The sequence below is a fragment of the Protopterus annectens genome, chromosome 8.part0, assembly GCF_019279795.1.
Source record: "Protopterus annectens isolate FY-2018-M chromosome 8.part0, PAN1.0, whole genome shotgun sequence".
In the NCBI taxonomy this organism is placed as follows: domain Eukaryota; kingdom Metazoa; phylum Chordata; order Ceratodontiformes; family Protopteridae; genus Protopterus; species Protopterus annectens.
Window position 1 is genome coordinate 310,595,760 of NC_056741.1, and position 26,497 is coordinate 310,622,256.

General features: G+C 37.6%; 1 protein-coding gene across 1 annotated transcript in view; it reads right to left on the reverse strand.

Annotated features, from left to right (window-relative positions):
- The window catches only part of LOC122808223 (membrane progestin receptor delta-like), a 579,888-nt gene that overhangs the window by 422,627 nt on the left and 130,764 nt on the right, over nt 1-26,497 (reverse strand). The window contains exons 2-3 of the mRNA XM_044079185.1: nt 20,876-21,026; nt 3,433-3,616 (exon numbers count right to left, since the gene is read on the reverse strand). Of these exons, the coding sequence (XP_043935120.1) occupies nt 3,433-3,483 (51 nt within the window). The 5' untranslated portion in view covers nt 3,484-3,616; nt 20,876-21,026. The remainder of the gene's footprint in view (nt 1-3,432; nt 3,617-20,875; nt 21,027-26,497) is intronic.

A 26,497-nucleotide genomic window follows, 5' to 3' on the forward strand; every position in this document is an offset into this window, starting at 1 on the left:
GCCATTATTAAGGCTGAAATCTAGAAGGGTTCTGTGAAGAAATCTATAATCTTTACCCTTTCTAAGGTCAACAAGGAAACTTTTTAGGGGGTTTAACAGCACTGTGGGAATGTCAGCAACAGACCCATTCTTCGATGCACTGTCTAATGGGTTTTAAGGTTGCTTTGATCAGCGGAAATTCATAAAGAAAACATTCACTTCCAATAGCTCAGAATAAAAAGTACTTCATTATTTAATTCAGATAATTCTTATGGAACTAAAATGTTACAAACAGTACAAATAATTTGTCTTTTTTAGACTTATTTAACATTTTCTACTCATTCTTATTATAAATATTGTGTAAAAATATCTACTACAAATCATTGTATAGAAACAAATAATACTACCTATTTGCCTACCAGGTATGCCCACTGGACACAGTCCCTTTTCATGGCTGACCTAGGAGCAATGTTTGCTTTAGTGATTTGCTTAAGGTCACACTGTAGACAAACAAGGACTGAGAGGAATCATGCCCTGTACCATAGGAACTACAGCTCACAATGTTAACCTCTGCATCAGTTTCTAGACAAATGGGTTTTATCTCATAACTCTAAATTTTTAAAGAATCAGCAGAGTCCCTCAACCCATTTTTCTTATGTTTTACACAAGGAAACTTATCCCACAAAGAACTGCAGCTAAAATAATTTTGAACCTCTGGATCAAGTGTGACATATTCAGAACATGTAGCAAGAACTCTCTTACCACATATCCTTCTGTGGTTTATAACTGACTCAACATGCATTTCACAAGAACTATTAGTAGACCACATGATCCATTACTTAAGGGAAGCTCTGAAATGTTGCGGGGGCGACTCATATAAACAATTTTGTATGCAAATGTTTTATTAAAACAGTCATATGACTCCAAGCAGCGCAGTAGTACCACTTGACTACAGATGAAATAAAAAGTCTCTGCTACAAATATTAAAAAATATTTACTAAAGCATTTTATTTTTTTACAAACATTTCTGCTATTATGCTGTTCTTGAATCATGGTGTTATCCAGTACTCATGCAAGAAACAGCTGATGGAAATTTGGCATTAGTTAGGATTCAGTAAAACTTTCACCACTTATGCTAATTGTCCACAGTGGGTTGGATAATTAGTGTGTTGATGAGAAAATGTGATTTAGAGACAGATACGGCAGCAGTGAGACAGACTTCATTATCAGATCATTGCCATGTCTCTGACTTCAGCAGTAGAGCTGTCAGACCAGACCATTGTGGTATTCTACCTAGCACCACACCACACACACACACACACACACACACACACACACACACACACACACACACATACATGTGCGAACACATCCCCCACCCCCACATTTTCTCTAAACTTACTTGTACTAAGAATTCTACAACAGGAGTGAATGGGTGACTGCCTTGATTTTACAGAGATCAATTTCTCCTCCTAGATAAAAATTTTAATCGGCTGAGCAAATCTGGATCTGTGGACATTTCTGTAGGACAGCACATGGCTTATTAACGTTAGTTACCTGCCAGAATACTGAATTAGCATCTGGCTTCATCCATGAGAAGTGAGACTGGTATCTGCTCTGAGGCCCCTGCAAGGGGGGAAAACCTCAACTATAGAGCAGTCTCTGAATTTGAAAGGCTTGTAGTGATATGGAAACCTTCAAGGTTAAGACTTCCACATTGCACTAAACTTTTCTGAATCCCAGGGATTGTTACTTAGTAAGGGTCAACACTTTTTTCAGGAAACTGTAATTCTTTTTATCCTTAAATAAAGGGTGCACCAGTTTTAAATATGACTTTAGAGTTATATTTATTTTGGCTCACTTATGAAGTATATTAGCCTTCTGCACTTTGTACTTTTTATTTTAATTGTTTTATGTTTCTTATTTATTGGATATTTACATATTGATATGGTACTTTTGTGTATCTGTGGTTAGGTCATACCACCTAAATAAACCTGAACTTTTAAACACTTTTACAAACAAATAAAAAGTTGCCATTTCATCAGGCTGGTAGCTATTCAACATCATTTGCACATATAACCCAGGCTTGCCCAGCCCTTAGGGACAGAGAAGATGATTGTCAGTGTTTCAGTACGTAGCTCACTTGCCTTTGGTGCTGGAAGAACAGAAGGCTGCAGGTTCTAATCCCACACCAGGTACTTGGCTTCATTTCCCATTACCAACACTGCAGTACAAGCTTAGGGAGTGCTGCACTCTTGAGTGTACTGACCTTCAGATGAGGTGTTAAACTGTGGTACTATCTGCCTGAGTTGTGGTAGCTCAGGTGGACATAAAAGATCACACAGCACTTGTCAATAACAGAAGTGGGTAAGTTTCCTAATTCTCTGGCCAAATTTCACCTAGTCAGTATGAATACCACCTCAGGTCTTCCCTGACTCTGGCCTAGATGCATTAACCTGGTGAACAAAAACTACAGAAAAATATGCCAACTTTCTTAGGGTATGTTAGGTACACAGTGACTGAGTATCACACATGTTGCTATCCTGGCTGCACTACAGTATCACCAGTATAAAAACCAAAATGGAGGTGCATGCTGATGTCTGAAAATGGAGAGCTACACTGATCTCTGAAGGGGCGGTGGAAAACAACCACATCAAATACCATTATAGTTTCCATAGCTGTAATTTTACCTCTAGTGGTTCAACATCCATTTAAAGTAAGAAACAAAGGGAAGAAATCTCTAGTCACACTGACTTCAACATAAAGCACAACTACAGACTGAGCCAACCCACAGCACTACAATCCATTCCTGCTGTCGTATAGTAGGCCTCTCTCCCTTCCCCGACCAAAGGCACAAGAACACTACAAAATATATGGTGGGGTGAGGTAAAGGCAGCATATACAAGGGAGTTTCATTCACAGCAAATGGATTACAATTTGTAAACTATCATTGCTCCAGTTATAAAAACATTGGAACAGTCATCCATCAAAAGTGCTTCTCTCCTTATGTGCCTCTTCACAGCTAGGCTTGTTAGTCACCCTGATGGTGGCAGAGCTCATTAGGGCAGCATTCCCAGCCACAATGCTGTAATTGTCATGCTCTACACTGATGTGAATGTGAAGGATTTAACAGTAAAATACAAGCTGGAGTGAAAGGCTATAAATGTGGCCAGATGAAGAAACAAGCAGTAAATCTGCTGTATGAATGTTGTGACTTCTCATCTGGGAACAACATCAAGTTAACTCATACTACAGTCAAATACATAAGGATGCAGCAGAGAAAATATACGACTGTGCATGGTATCTTTGGACGAGCCAACGTAAGATGGTACTATGTTAAGTGGTTTATATTGTTTACAGAGGAGTTTTGGTACTGTGTTAAGTTGTTTATATTGTTTACACATGAGTTTGGCAAACAATGGTTAAATAATAAAGCATTAAAAATATTCTTACCCTAGGTACTTGGTGAAACTGAAAGAGTTGAGGCAATTTAACAGTCAGCATTGTGTCAACTTCCACTTAGCATAAGCACCGTCTTCAACGTGATCACAATTGTATTTTCCAATGGTCTCAGGGTGTACACACACTTTCCGTTTCTGGCTCCTACACAAACCATTCGCATCAAGCAGGCACTGGTCTTAAAATGGAAACAAAACCAAGAAGTGTGACTATAGTGCTCACAAACAATTGTTTACATATGGAATCATAAATTCATCATCACAGCAAATATTATATATTTAAAGAGAGATTTTCAAAATGTCTGTTTGGCAGTGCATGGTAACATCACTGCAATTTCATGAAATCTGATTTGGTTGGAATTTGTTTTTAAGATTCATGCTAATCTTATATTGCAACATACTTTGAAAAAATACTGTCTGATATTAATACATTTGATGCTGAAAATGTTATTTCTGACCTTGACAATAAGATCAGAGCCACCTTACATACTGGAACTGCAGACTCTAACTGTGTGTATTTTATGTATTATTGCAGGTACATATAAGTTCAAACAAGATGTAAAAGGATGTTTTATACCCCAGCAGCATTTACTCTGTTGAAAAGCAAGCAGCTGGATATCACTTCACAAGTTAGATTTAGTGTGATTATTAAAAAAAGGACACTTTGATAGCCATGAATTCAGGATCACTGTCCTGGGTACTTAAAGGCCAGGTTATAGCCTTGTAGACCATTACTCTATAATATCAGTGGCCCAAATGGGTTGCTGGACTGAACTCCAAGATGGGGAAGGTGGGGTTAAGCTATGTGTAGTGGTGTAGAGTGGTCATTGTAGTTAGTGCATATTTAAGTGGTCACAATGCACTATGTTATTGAGGTGCAATTCTTAAGAAGAATTATGCACGTAGTTAGCATACTGCTACTGTAGCATAGGTATCTAGCTCAACCTACTGTGGTTTGGGAGACCACAAAACATGTAGGTCATGAACAGCAGAGAAGCTCATGTAGTATCAACACAAATGTCATCCACAGATGAATTCCTGAAAAAGGCCACAGAAGTAAATAAGGCACTTCTAGAATGAGCCCTTGTTTTACCTGGTATAGTCTTAATGAACCATAGCTTAATAAGATGCAGTCTGATCGTCATCTGGACATAGTGACTTTAGATGCTTTTTGGCATAGTCTGCTTATAGCAAATTAAATAAAGCATTCATAGCAAATGAAATAAAGACTTGGTCATCTTTCCTATGATCCTTGGTTCTGTAACTGTAGAATCATAACTGGCGGTGCATATCTTGGTAAAGCAGTTTGTAGAGACCTTTGTTGGCAAATTCAAGGAGAAACACTGGGAGATTACTGGATCAGGTTCAGGTCTGAAGCGAATCTGGGCATGAAAGCTTGATGAATTCTCAGAAAAGCTCTATGTTTATGGTAAATTAAATACAAAGAATGGAAGAGAGCTTGCAGCTCAGAAACCTTCCTAGCTAACATTACAGCTACTAGAAACAGTGACTTTCAAGATAAGTATTTTAGTTCTTGACTGACAGTTAATCCATCTGGAAGAAGCATTAATTTCTCTAGGATGAATTGGAGATCCCCAGAGGAACAGGGTCCATGAAAGCTGATTTCAGTAGAAAAGTGTCTCTTAGCAAGCCCTTACAGACCTTGATGGATGCAAGAAATAAAGAGTTAAACCTCTCGTGGAAATTGAAAATGGCTACTAAGTTTACTTTTAAAGTAAAAGTGCTAAACCTTTTGTCAAAAACATCAGAAATGGTAGAAGTATAAAGATTTGCTCCTTGCTGAGTAGTCCAAAGAGAGAATTTCATCCACTTTTCTTTGTATATTTTCCATGTAGTGGGTTTGGAGGAAGAAGCTAGGATTTGGACCACCCTAGAAGGGTATTCGGGGTTCCTGGTCATCTTCCGGAGAAGCCATGTGGTTAGTCTGAGGGTGTTAATGATCTTGCTGAATGGATAGGTCAAATGAGCAGGATGAGGCTCTAAATGAAGAGTTTATTTTAGCAGGGTGAGGCTACAACAGACCAGCTGAGCCTCTAAGTAGTGTACCTTCAGGAAACTCCTGTAATCTAGCAATCTCTATCTAAATGCTGCTCAAATTTAAGCTGCTGAGTTTCTCAGGACCATAAATTATTTGCACTCATATGGTTCCCGTTGAAGATCTGTTGAACAGAGAATTGGACCTTTACAGCTTCATGCATGCTCCCCATCTTAATCATTCTTCAGTAATAGGTATTTCATCGGGGTACCAGATAAGGAGGATCAATAATATGGGGTACTGGCGAAGGACACCTTGAAGTTTTCGACAAAGCCATACAACTTGTTCATAGGTTCATAGGTGTTTATTAGGCTAAAGACTACAAGGGCCTTTTAAGCCTACCCATGCACCCCAAATCTCTGACAAGCTAATGACCACAAGAGCCTTTTTAAGTCTACCCATGCATCCCAAATCTCTGACAAGTTCTGATACCCTTGATAAGTGTAAGCATGGGCCTGGGCGATGAACCATTTACAGGTTACCTGTGTCTATTAGAGACACAGGTGCCAAACCAGGGATGAATTTCCAGTTTTCCATCCAATTGTCCAAGTTGCACTTGAATTGGGTTATGGAGGAACTCTGCTTTACATGGATGGTGAGCCTATTCCATTGATGGGATAGTCTCTGGGATACATACCTATCTCTCCAGCAGGTCCTATTTATATCACAGGAAAGGTTTAAGTCTTTAAAATGGATAATTCTGGTGTTGTTTCTTTTGTGGATATGCAGAAGGTACATCAGATTGTTATTCATGTCTCCTCATAGCTATGCCAGACCTGGCTGCCCTCACTTTTCCGTCAGCTGTATCATGGAAGAGTCTCACAGACAGCAATAATATACTGAAAATTGCTCTTCCTTGTGAGTCTAACTGGTGACATACGTCTGTAAGCAGTAACTTTTTGAATGTGTCATGCCTGTACTCTGCTATGTTCCATTTAAAACACTCCATATGTATCAGATAATTTGGTGCTTTGATGGTGAATCTACCTGATGCATACATGTATTTTCCAACATCATCCATAGCCCACGACTCCCTCTCTGGGATGATGTCTCAAAGTGCTGTCCTCAGTGGTCTCTCTCTTGGTGCCAACCACTATCACAATGGTATCCACAAGACATGCCTTACTCCATGCCTGTCTGTCCTTGAAAGGCCAGAAGATATTATCTGGTTTCCTAGAGACAGGCTCTGCTATACTGGACTCTTGTCATGCCCTGTCTGCAACTAGGTTGATCATGAGGTCGATGGGAAGGACTACTCGTGATGTAGGTGAGCAAAACCCTCTACTTTAATTCCTTCCTCAGGGAAGACTTGGTTTTCTAGCCGAGAATTTGTCTGTCTCATTAGCTCAAGGATCTCCTTGTATTTGATGTCATGTGACAAAAGTCATCAAAACAAAGAAGGAGTGCAGAAAAAAAGTGAGAGATAGAAAAGACAGACCAGGCTAGGAAGGAGCACTGGCTGGCTAACAAAGAAGCTACGAAAGGAGTTGCAATAGCAAAGAACAGGGCATTGGAGGCACTCTACCATCTTCTGGAAAGTGATTTAGTAGGTGGCACAAAGAAACTATATCAGGTTGCAAAGCAAAGGCAGAAAGCTAAAGAAGATAGTCAGACACCCTTCATAAGGGATGCCAGCAACAACCTGCTCACCAGTCCACAGGACATCAGAGGCAGATGGAAGGAGTATTTCCAGCAGCTTCTGAAAGAAGAAAACAACACAGAAGCTGTACTGCCCCAGACACAGCCTATGATGAGAGAAGAAGAGGAGCCCACCCTATAAGAAATATGAACAGCACTAAGGAAAATGAAATCAGGGAAAGCAGCAGACTCAGATGCAATCACATGATAAAGATGTTGGGTGGGATAGAGGAGAAATGGCTCCTGAGGGTACTCATAGCAGTGTCTCAGAAAGACATATCCCAGAGGACTGGATAATAAGCATACTAGTGCCAGTGTTCAAGAACAAAGGGGACATTCACAACTGTGGGCAGTACAGAGGTTTCAAACTCCTATCATATTGCATGAAAGTTTTGGAGACAGTGATTGATTAATGGATATACATAGTAGTAGAAAGTAAGGTGGGAGATGAGCAGTTTGGATTACTATTATGATGCAGCACAACTGACCTGATGTTTGCAGTGAGACAAGTAGTTGAGAAGAAGCTAGAGATGAGGAAAGAGTCCAACTGGGCATTTCCAGACTTGGAGAAAGCATATGACAGAATCCCAAGAAAGATGATTTGGGCATTCCTGTGGTGGTTCGAAGCCCCAGAAACACTGGTAGGTTATGTACAAGGACCCAATGATTCAAGAACGAACAGTGTTTTGTCTCAGAGTGGTTCCCAGTGGGAGAGGGTGCACACCAGGGTTCAGCTCTGAGCTCACTGCTATTCATATTGGTGATGGACTGCATTAGTAAACTCAGAAGGGACAGATTAACAAAGTTGCTGTGTGCAGATGATGTGGCTTTACAGGTAGACACTGAGCAAGAACTTCAGCAAAGGATAGGGTAATTGAATGCAAAACTGAAGGCACATGGGATGAAACTAAGTATAGATAAGACAATGGTAATGGCAGCAAATCAGGGAAATCAGAAGAAGATGAGAATTGAGATAGAAGGGAAGATAGTGGAACAGGTTAATAGCTTCAAGTATCTGGGAGGGGCGGTTCAGGAAAAGAGAAGTCTGACTGAAGAGGTCAAAGCTAGAACCAGAGAGGCTGCAGCCAACTGGTGCAGTGTCAGATGTCGTATATGACAGATGAATTCCCAAGAAGATGAGAAATAAGGATTACAAAACAGTGGTGTGACCACTACTACTGTATGGTACAGAAACTGGGCAGTAAAGGCAGAGCAGATGAGAAAACTAGAGGTGATGGAAATTAAGTGCCTGAGAAGGGTGGTAGGATGTCACCGTGGAACAGTTGAAGAAATGAGGATATAAGAGCAAAAGCCAAAGTAGCTCCAATTGCAGAAAAGTTCAAAGAGAATAGATTACAGTGGTTTGAGCATGTGCAGAAAAGCAGAAGGCAATCTGGTGAAGATGATTTGGGACAGACAGGAAGACGGTAAAAGGAAATTAGGGTATCCAACAAAGAGGTGGATGTATTGTGTGGGAGAAGATCTGTGATAGTCAGGCATGAGTGTCGAATAAGGCAGGAGTTTGGCATTGAATTGAGAGAGATGGTGATGGTTAACACAATACCCTGACCTCATGCAGAAAATGGGGAAAAAGAGATTGAGGATGATAATGATGGAGAAGATTGGTGGGATACCTCCCTTTCATCCTAATCAGTGTCTGAGGTGGGAGAACTCCTCTAACAGTTCCTCTTCCTGTATACACTCTGAGTGAATTCATCCAAATTCTCAGGATAGGCTTCATCTCAGACAGCCTAGACCATCAGCAGCCTACCACTTCTGCACCCTGTTGGGAAGATGATGAAAACCCCCATGCTCCAATATCAGATGTGTCTCAAGGCATTAGGCTTTGAGAGTGCCTGTCTAGGGTCTAACAAATGGACTGGTCACACTGGCATTATGTCCTGGCCTCAGTTAATGAAGTTGAAACTCTAAACACTGAGACCAGTTAGCCCCTTCTCAGTAATGACCTCCAAGATGTTGACTGTGAGTCAGTTATTCGGAGTGTTGGTACCTGCAGTGACCCCTGACACTGAGGGTGTCTTTAGTACCAGTGGCACAAACTCTGATGATGCCAGCACTACAAACAAAGTTGTGGGGCTGCAGTCGGCTACAGTACGAAATGGTCAATGTCTAGAACCTCAGGTCTATTAGGCTTCACCACCAAAGAAGCCAGTGTCAAGGACATTAGTACCAGTGGGTATGCTGGTATCAATGAGAGAAGTCCCATCAGTACTGACTTAGAAGGCTGACAGAATCTAGTATGTTCTAACACTCCTGATATGAAGCCAGGGCCTAGGGAAAGAGCTTGCCCCACCCACCCACCTTACTCATGCATGATGTCCCTTACTCTCTCCCTAGCCTTAACCCTACACATTAACCTCTGAAAACCCTTTCCCTAACAGCATCACTATTCAGACAAATTTGATTTTATGTATTTCTCAGGGATAGCATTTAGTGATTGGAAAAGGAAACTGTTTATTTCCATTTTCGATCTCTTTAATTTCATAGTTGTTACTGTTCAGATTAATTTGTGTTTGAAGTGCCAGTACTGATTGTCTTTTGATGCGTGTGCATTTCAACAATGTGTTGTATAATCCCTGCAATGTATTAGAATACTTTCTGTTTCCTCTTCTGCTTGTCTCATATTGACACTAATTATTGCATTATTTGTTCAGTCTACAGATGCAGCATCAAGGTACTCATCTGCAGGGTTTCTGACTTGAGGCTAAACCAAGGTAAGGCAAAATATGAGCAGCATTGGTTCTGCTCACCTTCCTTGGGGGAGGAGGAAAGATCAGCTAGGGGTGTTCCCTACTCCTGTAACAACAGGAACCCCAGCAAAGAACAAAGGAACTATAGTGGGAACTGAACAGAAATGAAAGAGAAATGACAGCAGGTACCCTCATCGCAGGGACGGGTTTATGCAGAAGCCCTAAGTCAGTTTGTTCGGTAGGATGCCATTGCACACCCACCCTTACAGAGCAGGGATACTGGGATTAGTTACTAAAAACATCCAAAAACTAATAGGCACAAGACAAGACGAGCGTACACTGCAAAGTCCAACAAGGTTTAATAGCTGAGTAAAACAAGTAACTGCCAAGCAATAAAAAGTTAAAAACGATCTGGCTGCACAGAATTCAAGTCACAAAGTGTAAAGCGCTTTTCGTTAGGAAACACTTTTCCTAACTTCTTCAGACAATAATGCTCAGAAAGAAAAAACAAGTTTAAGCACTATCCTAGTGACTCATACTTTTTAATACAATTAAGCCAATTAAGAGATAGTAGCTGTACATACATTATTTTTGTTGGATGGTTAAATAATAGATGCTCATTAGCCCTAGGGAGGTTACAATTGCTAAGTTACACCCACCTTTTATAGGTTAAAAGAAACATTACACAACACAGTTTTTTATGAAAAGATTACTACTTCCACAGGTCCCTGAACATTAGTTATAAGTAAAGTGAACTAACTATGATTTTAATTAACACTATTTAATTTACTGCATGTTCCGTTACAAGACAACAGAACTTTGTTTTTTTATAAAACTAAGGCACTCATTTTACCTAATGACTTAACAAAAACAAACTGTTTGACTTCAGTATTTTAAGATTATACCTTTAAATTATGTGACTGTGCTTAATTGTACCGGACTACTGATTGCTGTAAGCTTGTTTTACTCAGCTATTAAACCTTGTTTGACTTTGCAGTGTACGCTTGTCTTGTGCCTACTGGGATTAGTTAATCAGAATCATGAGAGTGACAACATCTTTCCTTTTGGCTCTGCTTATTCTCCTTTCAGGGAATGAATGAGTCTTGAAGGAGTTTTTTTTGTTTAACATTTGTTTACTGGGAAAGTCCGACTTGAAACAAAGCCCATTTTCAGTGGCGGCCCAGGTAGAAACGCTCCAGATGCATGTCTTTGTAACATGGGAGGAAATGGGAGCACCCAGAGGAAACCCACACAGACGCAGAGAGGACACATGCAGACTCCACACAGAAGGCACCCCAGCTGAGAATTGAACTGGAGAACCTCTTGCTGTGAGGCAACAACACAACTGCTGCACCACTGCACTGGTTACAATCAGATCAGTATGCAGAGATTTCACTACTCTAGCAGGGAACCAGACACACAAATAAAATACAGCTTGCATGCCAGTCTGTGTTTATTATACTGATTCATGTAGCATTGAGTTGGCTGGTTTCAAAGTTATTTTGAATACAGAAAATTGGGTACTAATCTATCACTAGAATTTGCTATCGAACTGGCTATGCTAGATTCAGAAGTATTAGTGGGGGGGGGTATGTTGTAATGCAATCTACTGCTTGTGTGCAATGGCTAAATGTGGTCCCTTCTGTCAGCTCCAGGACTATTCTAATGTACGTAAAAGAAAACATAACCTATGTTGTATGAAAAAAAGATTTCTTCTTTCAAATTTTGGCTAATATTTTCCATCATTAATGATCTTTCTGACTTCACTCTTGATGTGAGTTTTTTGGCATCTATGTCTTGAACACATAATAAGTACATTACAATCGAAGAACCAGTTGTAATCCTATATATAACAACTAAATAATGTTACCATGTTTGGTATATAATTCGCACAAACTACACAGCTGCATTAATGTCATCAATAAAGAGGATGGAGGAATTAATCACTAAATACATGGCAATATTTTGTCTGGAAAAGTACAACCCTCCCATCTTGCATGTTTTAGTCAATGCATATTCCACAAATAAACTTATTTATTATTCTGTAGACCACGTCATAGATAAAATTAGATCAACTTTAAATAATAAAATTCACATTATCTGTAATGCGTCTGGCTTGTTTTACTCTTCAGCATGCCGTTCAGTAAATGGAAGATTTATAATGTATTTATTTAGTTGTTTGTTTGCTTGCTTATTTACTGCTGTTTACTGAAGTATAACTGATTTATAATGTATTTATTTAGTTGTTTGTTTGCTTACTTATTTACTGCTGTTTACTGAAGTATAACTGATTTGGGCGGCCACGGTGGTGCAGTGGTTAGCATTGCCGCCTCACAGCAAGAGGTTCTCCGGTTCGATCCTTGGCTGGGGTGCCTTCTGTGCGGAGTCTGCATGTCCTCCCTCTGGTCGCGTGGGTTTCCTCCGGGTGCTCCGGTTTCCTCCCACATCCCAAAGACATGCTGCAGGTGGATTGGACACACTCTAAATTGGCCCTAGGTGTGCGTGTGTGTGTGTGCCTTCTGTGGAAGGTTGGGCGCCGGGCTGGCAACTCGACACTGTAAAACTCTACTGCCAATCAATGTGCGGACATGGTGATCCGCTGTGGCGACCCCTAACCGGGATAAAGCCGAAAGAAGAAGAAGACTGAAGTATAACTGATTTATAATGTATTTATTTAGTTGTTTGTTTGCTTGCTTATTCACTGCTGTTTACTGAAGTATAACTGATTTATAATGTATTTATTTAGTTGTTTGTTTGCTTGCTTATTCACTGCTGTTTACTGAAGTATAACTGATTTATAATGTATTTATTTAGTTGTTTGTTTGCTTGCTTATTTACTGCTGTTTACTGAAGTATAACTGATTTATAATGTATTTGATTAGTTGTTTGTTTGCTTGCTTATTCACTGCTGTTTACTGAAGTATAACTGATTTATAATGTATTTATTTAGTTGTTTGTTTGCTTGCTTATTTACTGCTGTTTACTGAAGTATAATTGATTTATAATGTATTTATTTAGTTGTTTGTTTGCTTGCTTATTCACTGCTGTTTACTGAAGTATAACTGATTTATAATGTATTTATTTAGTTGTTTGTTTGCTTGCTTATTTACTGCTGTTTACTGAAGTATAACTGATTTATAATGTATTTATTCAGTTGTTTGTTTGCTTGCTTATTTACTGCTGTTTACTGAGGAATTTCATAGAGGGTATAATATATTTTCAATGGTCCAATGTGAATGCACATCATGAAATTAAAAAAGATTAAACTGACTAGAATTTTGTCTTCACAGTCATAAATGCAACTTGGTTTGTGAGGCAGCTATTACAATACTTTTAAATTCCTGATAAACATTTCATGAAATATGAAACAAATAAAATAATCTGATGACAGATCTACCATTTGATGAAAAGTATGCCAGATCCCAACATGAATAGTGCCTGATTACATTTTCATTTGTTTGTTGTATTGAGTTATCACTTGTGACATAGGCAAACTTGCATTTATAAGTTCATAGATTAGTACTAGGCTAACTGCCCTTGTAGGACATTTTAAGTCTAGCCAGTTACCCAATGTGAGAAGCAAACCCTGCACGTTGTGCTTGTAAGGCAAGCACTTTAACCATTAGGCCAACCTCCCACAAATATAAAAGAAAACAAATAATATTAACACTGTTGTTTGTCCAGTCAGGATAAAATAGACGAGAATTTGTGGGTTCTGTTCAAGCAGCTTTATGAGGCTTAATAACTTTAACTTAGATAAATTTATAAACAAGCTAGCTATCACACTCATACATGCTCACTCTCTAGCTGCACTCTCAAAATGGCACTGAAGCTAGCATGTTCTTGCTATTGATATGCACTTGCAGACTTAGAAACACTTCTTAAAGGTACAGCACACTTACTATTCTACAAACACATTCACAGTTACAAACATTATACATCATATACATTCTTCTGTACAATATAATCAATCCAACATTACATAAGTTAATCAATTCCTGCCTCCCCTTAAACGTCATTCCTCCTCAAAAACATTTTTTTCTGCATGAATTGCTCCCACAATTTCTTTTTTCTATGTAATTTGCTCTTACCCTTTTCTAAGCATCCCATTTCCAGTTCTTTTATCTTTGTTACAATATTCACTGCTTCAATACAGTTGGCTTAGACTTTAATCTTCATTTTCTAGTAATTGCTTTTTTGGCAGCCACCAGAATTAAAATTAATAAGGCCTTACTATGTCTAGGCAGTTCAGATCCTGTGTCCCAGCTCAAACAAATCGTTTCCTGACAGAGTACTTTGTAGGGAATTTTTAAAGTCTGCACCTCTTCTTGTTCTGTGAGATCCCCCTTATTCTGCAATACTTTAACCTTTGCCAGCTCCTCTAAATAATTCTTGTTACTTCTAAACCATTTCACTTTTTCTACTCTATTTTTATACTCCACTTTAATTTTAGCCCACTCATGAGGTATAACTTCTGAAGAACTTATCTTCCCTAGTAACTACCTAATAATTTCCACTACCCATTCATTAAATTCCTCTCTTTTTAACAGGTAGGTAGGGAAGTGCCAGGGTGTCAGTTATACTTCACTACCCTGCATTTTTATCTTAGTTATTACTGGTACATGATCTGAAATAGTTATTGGTTGTGTGTCAAGCCCTCAATTAAATTCACACGTTACTGTGTCTAGCCCAGTTATTGTACCTTGGGGAATAATGTGCAAATTCTCAGTTCCCACTACTGAATTCACGTCATCCATACTAAATATTTTCAAAAGTTTCTTAGGAAATCTACCTTATTTTGTCATATTGTCCTTTCCAGAGCCCCCAATACATCCTCACTGTAGCAAATCAAACTCCAGTCCACACCTATAAGTAATATTCCCTGCTGAAAGCTGATTATTTCTCCCAAACCTTTTTAAGCTCCATGATAGCAATTTTAAGTGGAATATAAATACATGCCAGCATAATCCTCCTCCCTTGACAGTAGCCCCTTACTACCACAAATCTACCATTATTATCTTTTTTTTCCTCTTCTAACACTATTGGAGCTCCTCTAGCAATTAGTATAAGTGCACCCCTTTTCCTTTGTCACTGATACTCTGGTAAATATCCACCCTGAAATCCTTTTTTATCAAATTCACATTTTCATTTCTTTCGGAATGTGTCTCCTGTAGCATTGTTGATTGCATTCTACATTTCTTAATATAATTCAGTACTCTTTCCTTTTTGTCTATACCTGTGAAACTACATCTCAAGATAATAAAGACATTGTTGCGATTATGAAAAGTTGTTATTGCCACCTATTATATATGAGAGGTTTTTAGATGTCTATTTCTAGCTTTTGTGATACATCTCCCCACAAATGTTTGGCAGGTTGATCTTTTATACAGTTGTTTCTTGTCCTCTCCATTTAAACCTATGTTCACATTATACAAGACTTTTTGTTTTAATAAAAACCTTCAGACAAAATAACAAATACATTCCAGCTCCATAACCTTTTAACTTAATAGAAACACCCAAAACTGTATACATCTTCAAATAATGAAATTTAACCCTCCTAATAGGAACAATTGTCCCAAATAGACAGCCACACACAAAGTCGTTTTTTTCTTGCCTAAAGTTAAGGTTATCCATGCTAAGACACATGTACTGCCTCTGCTCCTACTTTATTGCTGTCTGTTCTTGTTAACTAACAAATCCTGCTGTGTAATACCAGTGCAGTTGCTTCATAAAATTAATACAGTCTGTTCCTTCTAGGTTCTCTGCTATGGCAGAAAATCCTCATTTTGTCCTACGTGCTCTGTGCTCCAGTTCTACCATTTTTTGAAACATCTCTATTTGAGCAGTTTCATACTCAGCCAGCCTTTTCTTCATTTCACCCTCTGATTTTTGCCGTTTTTATCAGTTCATCTGAGTATCTGTTTCAAGCTTCTTCCGTTTTTCTTGCATTTTGTTATTTGAGATGATATAATCATTCAGTGTTTTGTTTATTTTAATCAGCTCTAGGCACATTTGACTTTTTTTACCTCTAGATTACTGAAAGCCATGTCTTGCACCAAAGCTGGCTCTTTGCTGAACAGCTGCAGGATTCTTCTCAGTCAGTGTTTTCTCTTCACCTTTTCTAGTTATTTTTTTCAGGCTCTCTTAATTTCTTCTTTCCTGGCATCAAGGCAGTGTACTTACTAGCCAGTAACTGAATTTATTAAAAGTGGCAGAGTCCCTAGCTCTTATCTGTCAATATCTTTTTTTTCACATTAGGAGAGCTGGAGTTAAACTGTTGATCAATGAGCAGCCATCATGATATTATGCAGGTAGTTCCTTTTGACATCATAGAATGTTTCCCTTTTCCCCATAGTTGTGAAACTATGAAGTTAACATGTTTAAGTAAGGTGTAAATAACACATTTTAGGACTCTTACCCCCAGATTCAGCAGGTGTGACTTTCATGAGTTTATGTCATTGAGTTTACAGCTGGCAGATTATGTGCTGACTTCTCATAGATACAACATCTATACAAAAACACTTGCAGTATTGCATACATTTGTATGGCTACAGATGTTTACAGCAATTTTAGAAATGGTATAATCTAGATCTGTAAATGTCAATTTACATCTATACCTATACAAATCTAATAAATTAAATCAACACACCCAAATGTCACTGTTACTAACATCGACAACAAAACCTCGACAGCACAGATATTGGCATGTTACTACACATTCAGGCATGCATGTTTGGATGTTATTTGGGATATTTTGTAGTCAGTCTAATGATTATGGACATCAGGCTTGATTTTAAGCTCTGTGCTGCTATGGTTTACCCAAACAATTCACTTATACAGCACTGATGAGGTCAAAAAAGGCTGAAACATGCATTCTACAGCTATTGGAGCTTGGCTTTATTGGCTTGAACGTACCATAAAGACTTAAAAAGTGAAAGATAAGTCGCAGGCATTCAGAAACCATGTTAACACTGTTATGTCCTTAACAGATCAATTGTAAATATCCCATGAGCTTCCACTACATCTATATCTATACAAGTCTTCTAAATGTGGTTCTAGAGGTGGCTCAGTGGTACAGCAGTTAACATTGTTGCCTCACAGCAAGAGGTTCTCCAGTTTGATTCTCAGCTGGAGTGACCTCTGTGTGGAGTCTGCATGTCCTCCCTGCATTCACATGGGTTTCCTCTGGGTGCTCCGGTTTCCTCCCACATTCCAAAGACATGCATCTGCAGTGTTTCTCTCCAAACCTCCTCTAAAATAGGTTATGTCCTAGTCAGACTTTCCCAGTCAACAAATGTTAAATAAATAAAAATTGAAATTGACAAACCCAAATGTCACAGTTGCTAACATTGACAACAAAAAACAAAAATTCCCAGCTCAAAAATAATGCAATAAATGGTAGGGTGCATGGGCCAAATAATATGCAGCAAATACAAAAACACTTCTAGCACCCTTGAGTAAATATTTATTTTTCAATGCTATTGTGACAACAGCAACAGCAATAGGTTAGGCAAGATCCAAACCAGTTTCAGCTACAAAAGCCTTCTTCAGTGGATCTAAAAACAAACAAATTTATAAACTTTAAATATTTTACATCATCTGTTGCACCAAACAAATTCAAAACACAAACCATTTTTGCAGAATGTTATGAACATTGTATGTCCCTTCCAGGATATAAATGCATCCTAGCCAGTTAATTAAATCTAATGATTATAGATTTAATTGAAATTTTATGGAGAGAAATACTATCATGTAACATTTCTTAGCTAGAAAAGAGCTTCTGACGCCATGCTGGTTAAACCAAATATACCTGAATGTACTTTTTTTAAATTAAGTACTGTGTGCAGTCTAAATTGTAATACCTTACAAAAAATGTTATAGGCTGTGTTATTCAGAGTAATTGATCTCCAGTTACTGAAGTCATTTTTGTCCCCTTTCTTTTAAATACATTTTATAACTCCTTGACAAACAGTTTTAACTAAAGATCCATTTTTAACCATTCATTCAATACTTTCAGAAATATTTTAAATCAGGAAATATGCATTATTTTATAAAAGATATAAGGAAGGCCATCACAACCTGGAGAGGAATAACCAGGTAAATGATTTAATGATTTAATTCTGTTTGATGTTCTTCTACTGGTATTTGTTTACTCAAGACAATATTATCCAGAGTAGAAAATAGTATAATAACTCACTTATGTTATGGAGCAAGACAAGGTTTATACATATCTTCCAAACAATATTCAATTGTACACATATCTTCCTATGCTGAGACAACTTTGCCTGTATTGTTAGTATAGAATGCATCAAATGTTTTTCTTTTAAATATTTTTACTAAAAATGGTGACATTTCTTTTTTACTACCTTATGTAATATATCTTTATATAGCAGAGATCCTACTCTTTCCTCATTTAACATAGTCAACAACTTCTCAAACTTTTGCATGTTATTAATGCTCAAATCAAATAAAGCATTTTCATAAGATTTTCACACAAAGTTGAAAATTCCTTTTTCCATTTTCAAGGCATCAATTTCTACCTCACAAAAATATTTCTATATTTAGCTTTACACGTAATTCACCATGAAGACCAAGTGTGATAAAATGGAATCATTGTAAAATGCTGATCCCAAAGTAACTTATCTTCACAGTGCCACTCAACAGACTCAATTAATCATCCCATCAGCTTTCTATTCCTTTTCCTTCACATATGTATTTATCATTCTAGTAATATGTAATACCTTTGACCTTTCTATAAGCTTCTCAATATGTCTATAAAAGGGACAGCTGACATTTTACTGTACATCAATTGAAAGCTCAAAAAGTATGCAAAACAATAAATTTCAATATTAAGATTGCCTTGCACATAAGAATGACCCGTACTTGGGCCTAATGTCAGGTCATCGCATGCAAGTGCATCCCACAGCAATTTAACATCCATAGCCTTATTGGATTTAGGTTTTCTTAAATGAAAATTAAAATCCCCCAGTGGAATAATATTCATATTGAGTGCCACATAATATTTTAATTTATGAAACTACTCTTTTCTGCGGTTACTAGAAGTGGGTAGATATATATAAATAATTTGTGTAACACCTAAAGAAAGGCAGAAGTCACATATTAGCTTTCTACCTGGTAAACCTATTCTCAAACACAGCTTCATGCAAGATTTATATGATAGAGCAATGCCACAATATACATCTGGGCCAAAAGACCAGGTAATACTTTTTTCAAATATGCATTCCATCTGCTGCTGTTTCCACCATTCAAAATATCAGTTAGGCATGTAAAATCAGCTTTTATACATCTACAGAAATCTAATATTAAAATTCAACATTTATCATTAATTCAGTTGCTGACATTTAAACAGCAAAAAAAAAAACATTTATCTATTCCCATTTTTAGCAGTTTTTATGGGTTTTTTTTTTTTCGTAATCCTGTCCACTATTAAATTTGGATTTCCTACCCTTCTTCCCTAATATCAGCCTACATTTCTTCACTTATAACAGTATGAATTTTTGTCTCCTTTTCTTCCATGTAATTTATATTATCTGTAGACATATCCTCTTCTGTATCACTGTGTTCTTCCTGTACAGGCACATCTATAACATCATTAAAATCCACTTGGTCTGAAGTAGTGAGCTCAGCTTGAACATGTACTTCCAGTTCCTGCTTTTCTATTTCTATAATGTGTGGGCAATTTAGCCAATATGGTGTTTACATTTTCTATGAAAACCTTCACAGTTTTTAACAAGCATGATCTCTATCTCCAAGTGGAAGCATTTAATTTTGTCACAACTCATCAAGTAAGTATGACAGACACACACACACACACACACACACACACACACACACACACACACACACACACACACACACAAGCAGGACTTAGACTGTCCTTTGTACTTGACATAAGCCCTATGCTTATTAATATATACCACACTAGAAATATGCACTAACTTACCTCCCTTTTGTCAAGTAACATAAACTTCCCACCTACCAGTGTTATCAAACAATTTATAAACATAATGAACTTGTTCGCAATATAACACAAAAAATAGATCATTATTATTAACAGTAGTAGTTTTAAACTGAACAAGAAGCTACTTTTTGATATTATAAATTACTCCCCATAAAGGTAAAAGGATTCCAAGATGATAATAACATTTTTATATCACACTTGGTAAGAAAGGCTTCCACAATGTCCACTTACACAAAAGTTAGTTTACAGTAATTGTCCTTGACAACATGAATGAATGCACTAATGTCCTATGGAATGATACCTAAAGTTACAATTCATATCCTACATATTACAGCTGTTTATACCAGAGTTCATTTTAGATATGTCTAACAATAGGCACCTTGGATACACATTGTGAAGTAGAATTGGTCTTCCTCTGTCCATTTTTTATTATTGTACCATAAGAAGTACATGATTCCTGATGAGCAGACTGCACGTCTGGAACTAGTCAAATTTCTGGCTGCCAAACAGAAGAACTGGATGACCTCTCACAATTATAGTCCTCTGACATCACTTCCTGATGAAGATCTGCTTCTGAATCACTCTTTTACATTATTTGGCTCCTTTAAATGGCATCTGAATCTGAAGGTTCATCTGCTGTTGTCAGTTTCAGCAAGTTTGTCATCTGACAATCCTTCAGCAGTAAACTTTGTTATTTCAATATTCTGGATATGTTCATGTGTAACAACAATCTTCTGCACAAGGTAACGCAGACTCGTTGGCTCCATACCTCAGCCAACCTCCGGGCTTCCACAGTTCTTCTGGGAGCCAGATCCATGACCAAATTTCCCTTTTGAAAGCATGAATACCATTTCTGGTCTCCCCTCAAAAGAGACTACTAACCTAGACACTAGCCCAGGCAAGAAAAGTGTAAATAATTAAAAATAAATAAAAAGCTTAAACTGAATTAACTTGTGGCAGCTATGTAATCATTGGTTTGAAAAAAATAACATATAAGAAAAAATTGCTTCTGCCATGTTCTTTTTGTGTTTAGCAGGCTGGTTTATCTTACCTTTGAGTCAAAATGGTGGTTTAGACTCCCACTCGTCCTCGATGCTGCACACAGCAGAGTATGAATGAGGCATATGTACAAGCAGAGGATACCAGCATATGATGGTCTTTATAAATGTTTCTAAACTATGGTCAGTTGATTGTGGAGTTCTCTGTAATAAAATAACAAATTTTCAATTTAACAAAAAACACTATCAAACCATTAAAGTATTCAGAGTTTAAATCAATTTATTATTATTATAATTAATTATAACTTTCTGATGCAAGTAATTAAAATAGTAATTTAAACAAGTGAAGCTCTATTGCAAGCAACAAAATAGTACTACATGTAATACAGCTATCTCACAGTGCTTGGTTTTATGGTTCATTTCTTTGCTTGGATGGCCTCTGTGTGGAGTCTGCATGCCATCCCGGTGTTCATGTGGGTTTTGTCAGGTTCCCAGTGTCCTCCTATATCCAAAAGTCCCAAAGTCATTCCAGTATGTGAAGTAGTGATCTTTCAAGGTGCACATGTGCAAGCATGCACGCATATGTATGCGTGTTTGTGTGTGTGTGTGTGTGTGTGTGTGTGTGTGTGTGTGTGTGTGTGTGTGTGTGTGTGTGCGTGTGTGTGTGTGTGTGTGTGTGTGTGTGTGTGTGTGTGTGTGTGCGTGCGTGCGTGCGTGCGTGCATGTGTGTGCAAATGTTTATGTGACTCTGTGCATCTTGCAATGAACTGGTGTCTCACCCAGGATTTGTTCAATGCCTTGTGCTCATTGTTTGTTGGGACTTTTCTGGTTTCCTAGCAGCAGTGAACAGGATTCAGTGGATACTAGAAAATGAATGAATGAAAGAATGGATGAACTATGCTACAGTTTTTGTGAGCAGCCCCAGTTCTGACAGAACTACATTTTGCTTGAAACATGCACTACCTAAAGCCACAAAAATGAATACATTACTTTGTTTTCGGTTTGTTAACAAGATAGCCCCTTGGTGATACAGCTGTTGTTTCATGGACTCTAGCCTAAAATACTCTGCTAATCTGAAAACAACAAACTAGACATCAGATATTATCCTGTAGTACATTTTCAAGTCAGAAAGTATTCTGGAAACATGATTTGCTTATTGCAATCTATATTTTCAAAACCAATGACTTGTAGAAGGTCAAAAAAGGAAAACACTGATGTAAATCCAAATTTATGATCCAAATGATTTTTACATGCCTATCAGATTATATAATCCAGTATGATATGTGTACAACATGCAAATTGTTTTATATGTGTAAAACAACAGACAGCTATATAATTTGGTGTAAGAATATTTATTAGCTATTAAAAATTTCACTGCTTATTAGAATTGTAAGTCCAAACTTATGCTCCAAATGATTTTTACATGCCTATCAGATCATATAATCCAGTATGATATGTGTACAACATGCAAATTGTTTTATATGTGTAAAACAACAGACAGCTATATAAGTTGGTGTAAGAATATTTATTAGCTATTAAAAATTTCACTGCTTATTAGAATTGTAAGATTTTTTTTTTAATTTCTCCAGATCTGTTGAGTTTCTATTATCAGGAATGGTTCCCATTCCTAAGTCAAAGTATGATTCAAGTTCATGAAATTAGTATTGTTTCAATCTTTGTTGTCAGCCAGAAGTGTTCTTCGCATCACCCGCAATGTGCCCAGTAATGATTCCTTCTGCTACTCATACGAAGTTACATGTATCGGTAACATATCTAAATACGATCATAAATTCTTTTTTATAAAACCTGTTGTTCCTACTACTGTTGGAACTGTCTGGGTATCCTTCTTCTACATTGCACTCGTGTCTGCCTGCAAATGCTGGTATTTTATGACCTTGTGTCTCTATGTATGTAAGACACTGTAGTCACTGGGTGTAACAATTTCAATGATCAATGCTACTTCTGTCGTCTTTTCATGGACTACTATATCTGGTTTTCTCGCATCTATTTTTTTGAACTGTTGCTAATGGGTGATCCCATATGATATAAACTTCATCATTTTATATAATGCTTTGTTGTTTATTTTCCAGTGTTTTTCAGCTACTTCAATATTGTAACATTTATAGAATCTCCAATGCAGCAGTCTTGCCACATTATTATGCATTTCAGTATACAGTCCTTCTGCCATTAGTATATCACAACCAGCAACAAGATGTGCAACTGTTTCTAATTTTGTTTTACACAACCTACATTTGTCTGTTTCTCCCATGTGTTCAATGGACTTTGTAAACCAATGTGTATGCAGTCCTCTATCTTGGGCTGCCAATATTAACAATTCATCTTTTGGTTTAAATTCATCTCTCTTTAACGATTTCTGTGTTTGATCCTGACCAACATGAGGTTGTTCCAAGAGTTTTCAACTGTATTGATGCATTTTCCACATTTCTTGCCTTCTCATCTGATCCTTCATCTTATAATCTTTCTTTTGTTTTTTTGACCCATTCAGTTACTGCCCGATTTTTATCTAGATCTGGTTTGACTTCCATTCCCATTTGACACCTATATGCTTCTGCTAAACTAAGCACAGAAGTCATCTTAGACTTATCCTCCTCATGTTTCAAAACTTTCATTACATTTAGGTCTAGTGAGGTCAGCAGATATGTATGCAGTCCCACAAATGCAGATTTAAACATGTAATCAATTTTAAGGAGGCCCATACCTTCTTCAGAATGGGGAATATAAAGTCTTGGTATACACTAATTTTTATAAATCATTTCATGAGCGTGAAGCATCCTTCTTGTTTTCCTGTCCAACTGATCCAACACCTTTTGGGGCCAGTCAGTCACTCCAAAACTGTAAGTTAGGACAGGAGGAGCAAATTGGTTTATAGCTTGGATTTTGATCCTAAATGTCAACACTGTTTTCAATATTCATTTTAGTCTTCTAAAATATTCCTTACTAAGTTTTATTTACATTTCCACTTTATGGGCTCGAAATTCTGAAATTCGATATTTCAGGATTTCAAGCATATAAAGTGAATCCATATGTGTGTGTGTGTGTGTGTGTGTGTATGTATATATATATATATATATATATATATATATATATATATATATATATATATATATATATATATATATATATATATATATATATATATATATATAGGTCCTGGTAACTTTGTCAAATTTTACTTTGGTGGACATCTGTTTAATCAACACAGTTTGGATGACTGCAACAGACAGTCGACAAGTGTGCAAGATCGACAATCCCTGGGTAGGGAGATATACCCTTTTCCATACAGTTTGATCAATCTTAGAGTTACAATATATAATTAGCAGAGGGATGGGGGCTCAGATTCCTCCATATATGATATGGAGGGGGGCTTGCCCCCTGTAAAAAATGGTGCTTTCTTTGTGGCTTTTGTTTTAAGTTTTGCATGTGCCTTTGTTAATTATCGGAGCATGCATAGTAGAGTGTCGAAGTGCATAATGTTGATCAATTTGTTTCAACATTCTGCACATTGACATAAATAGTATTTGATCAATTTAAGTAAATATATATATATATATATATATATATATATATATATATATATATACACACAAAATTTTATTTTTTTGGAATGGTTTCCACTGGGTTCCAGCAATGTTTTAATACTAGTACACAGAGTTTCACCATTAGCTATATTTATTTGTAGATGCAATTAATTTTCTAAATTTGTAGGATTCACAATTATAATTATAAGTCCTGCCAGAGGCTCATTTGGCTAGTTGGCAGGGTCAGTGAACTGTGCTGGTCTGCTGAACTAGTGCCCCACTCCCTCAGCTCAAGAAAAAGGACTTTGGCTACAGAAATGACAACTGGATTCCCGCAGACAGTACCCAAACCACACTCCCTCCAAGCTCTTCAAGAAGAGCAAAATAAATAAATAAAATAAAAGGTCAGTAATCAGGTACCTGGACAGTAGGAACCAATCAGATCCCACTTCTGTGCCCTGCCCCTGCACCTCCTTCTGAAAGAAATAAATCTTTTTTCTTTAAGCTGTTGCAAACTGCTTGCTACAGTTTATACTGTGCACATAAGCATCTGCTAGGTGTTCCCAAAATGGCCTCATTACATGTATGGAATTGTTCATTTAGTCTAGTGGCTGTCCTGTTCATCTGACTCAGTTTATCATAAAGTAGTGATCAGTTTACAGCTCAACGTCTCTCTTCCCCCAAGTGTCCAAACCATAAGATCTCAGGTCTAAAGACACATCTACAGAGCTGATCGTTATTCTCTGGTTAAAGGAGCTCTATTTCAAGGTACACTTATGAGCAGCCTTGTGTTTGAACATGATTTTATTTATTTATTTAACATTTGTTAACCGGGAAAGTCAAACTCGGACAGAGCCTATTTTCAGCATACACCCGGTGAGAAGCCTTCCAGATGCATGTCTTTGGAATGCGAGAGGAAACTGGAGCACCTGGAAGAAACCCACACAAACACAGGGAGGACATACAGATTCTGCACAGAAGGCACCCCAGCTAAGAATCAAACCAGAGAACCTCTTGCTGTGAAGCAACAATGTTAACTGCTGCACCACTTGTTATGGACAATCTATGGCTAGTGCAGATGTCCAATAACCAAATCCGGATTAGATCAAGCAAGCCATATCTCCTAATCAGGCCCTTATGGATACTGATGTCATTCCCCACACGCGTGTGAAAGTCTACATGTTGTATTACAGAGGCAGCAGGTAGTATCGTATTCAGCTCTACACCCACATTCTCCAAGAAGGCAGAATTCTCTAATTAGCTGTTAGGTGCATAAGCACAAGTAGCAGTCAAGGTCTTCCTTTCTATGGCTCACTGTCATATTGGGGTGATCTAGCAGCACTCAATGCTTGCCTTTCTGGTCACATTGGGACAAACTTATTTACCAGTATAAACTTGAACTTTTTAGTAACTAGACAGAGTCTTGTGAGAATCCCCACATCTGCCTGAGTCCTGTCATGAGGGATAACTCCAGAGTAGAAGGTAAATCACTCCACCAATCACAACATCTGTCTTGAGAACCAATATGTGCATATAGGTCAAACCAACTATATCTAGCTGGTACTTCTCAACCTTCCACACAAGCTTGTCCTCCTTACCCACAGTAAAGTAGCATTCTATATCCCAATAACTAGTTTCCATTTCTGGGATCCATTGCCTCCTAATCTATCCCATTCCTGCCTACAACATCGATGCCATTGTATATGATCCCCTTCACCATGCCAGTGGAGAGCCCACATGACCACTCTATGCAACTTTTATAGTTTGAACCCCAATGGGTTATGTGCATCAACTGTCCAGCAGACACTGACCAGGGAACATCAACGGTATGCCTGGGCCTGACTTCAGGAGTGGGTCCTGGTATCTATGTTCCAGGTGAGGCTTTTTGGATTTTATAAATGAACCTGAAATATGCAAGGCAAGATTTTTCGAGATCTGGTTTTCTGGTCCATTCTCATAATCTGATTTATTAAGGGTAACACCACTAGGTGTACAAGGTTTACAACAACATAGATGTAAGAATCACATTGGTACATAAGCCCTACCATAACAATATCACAATCCCAGGAGGACCTTGAGGGGGATCCCAGAAAGATTTTTTTTAATAATATTTTGGATATATCTACATGAATCCAA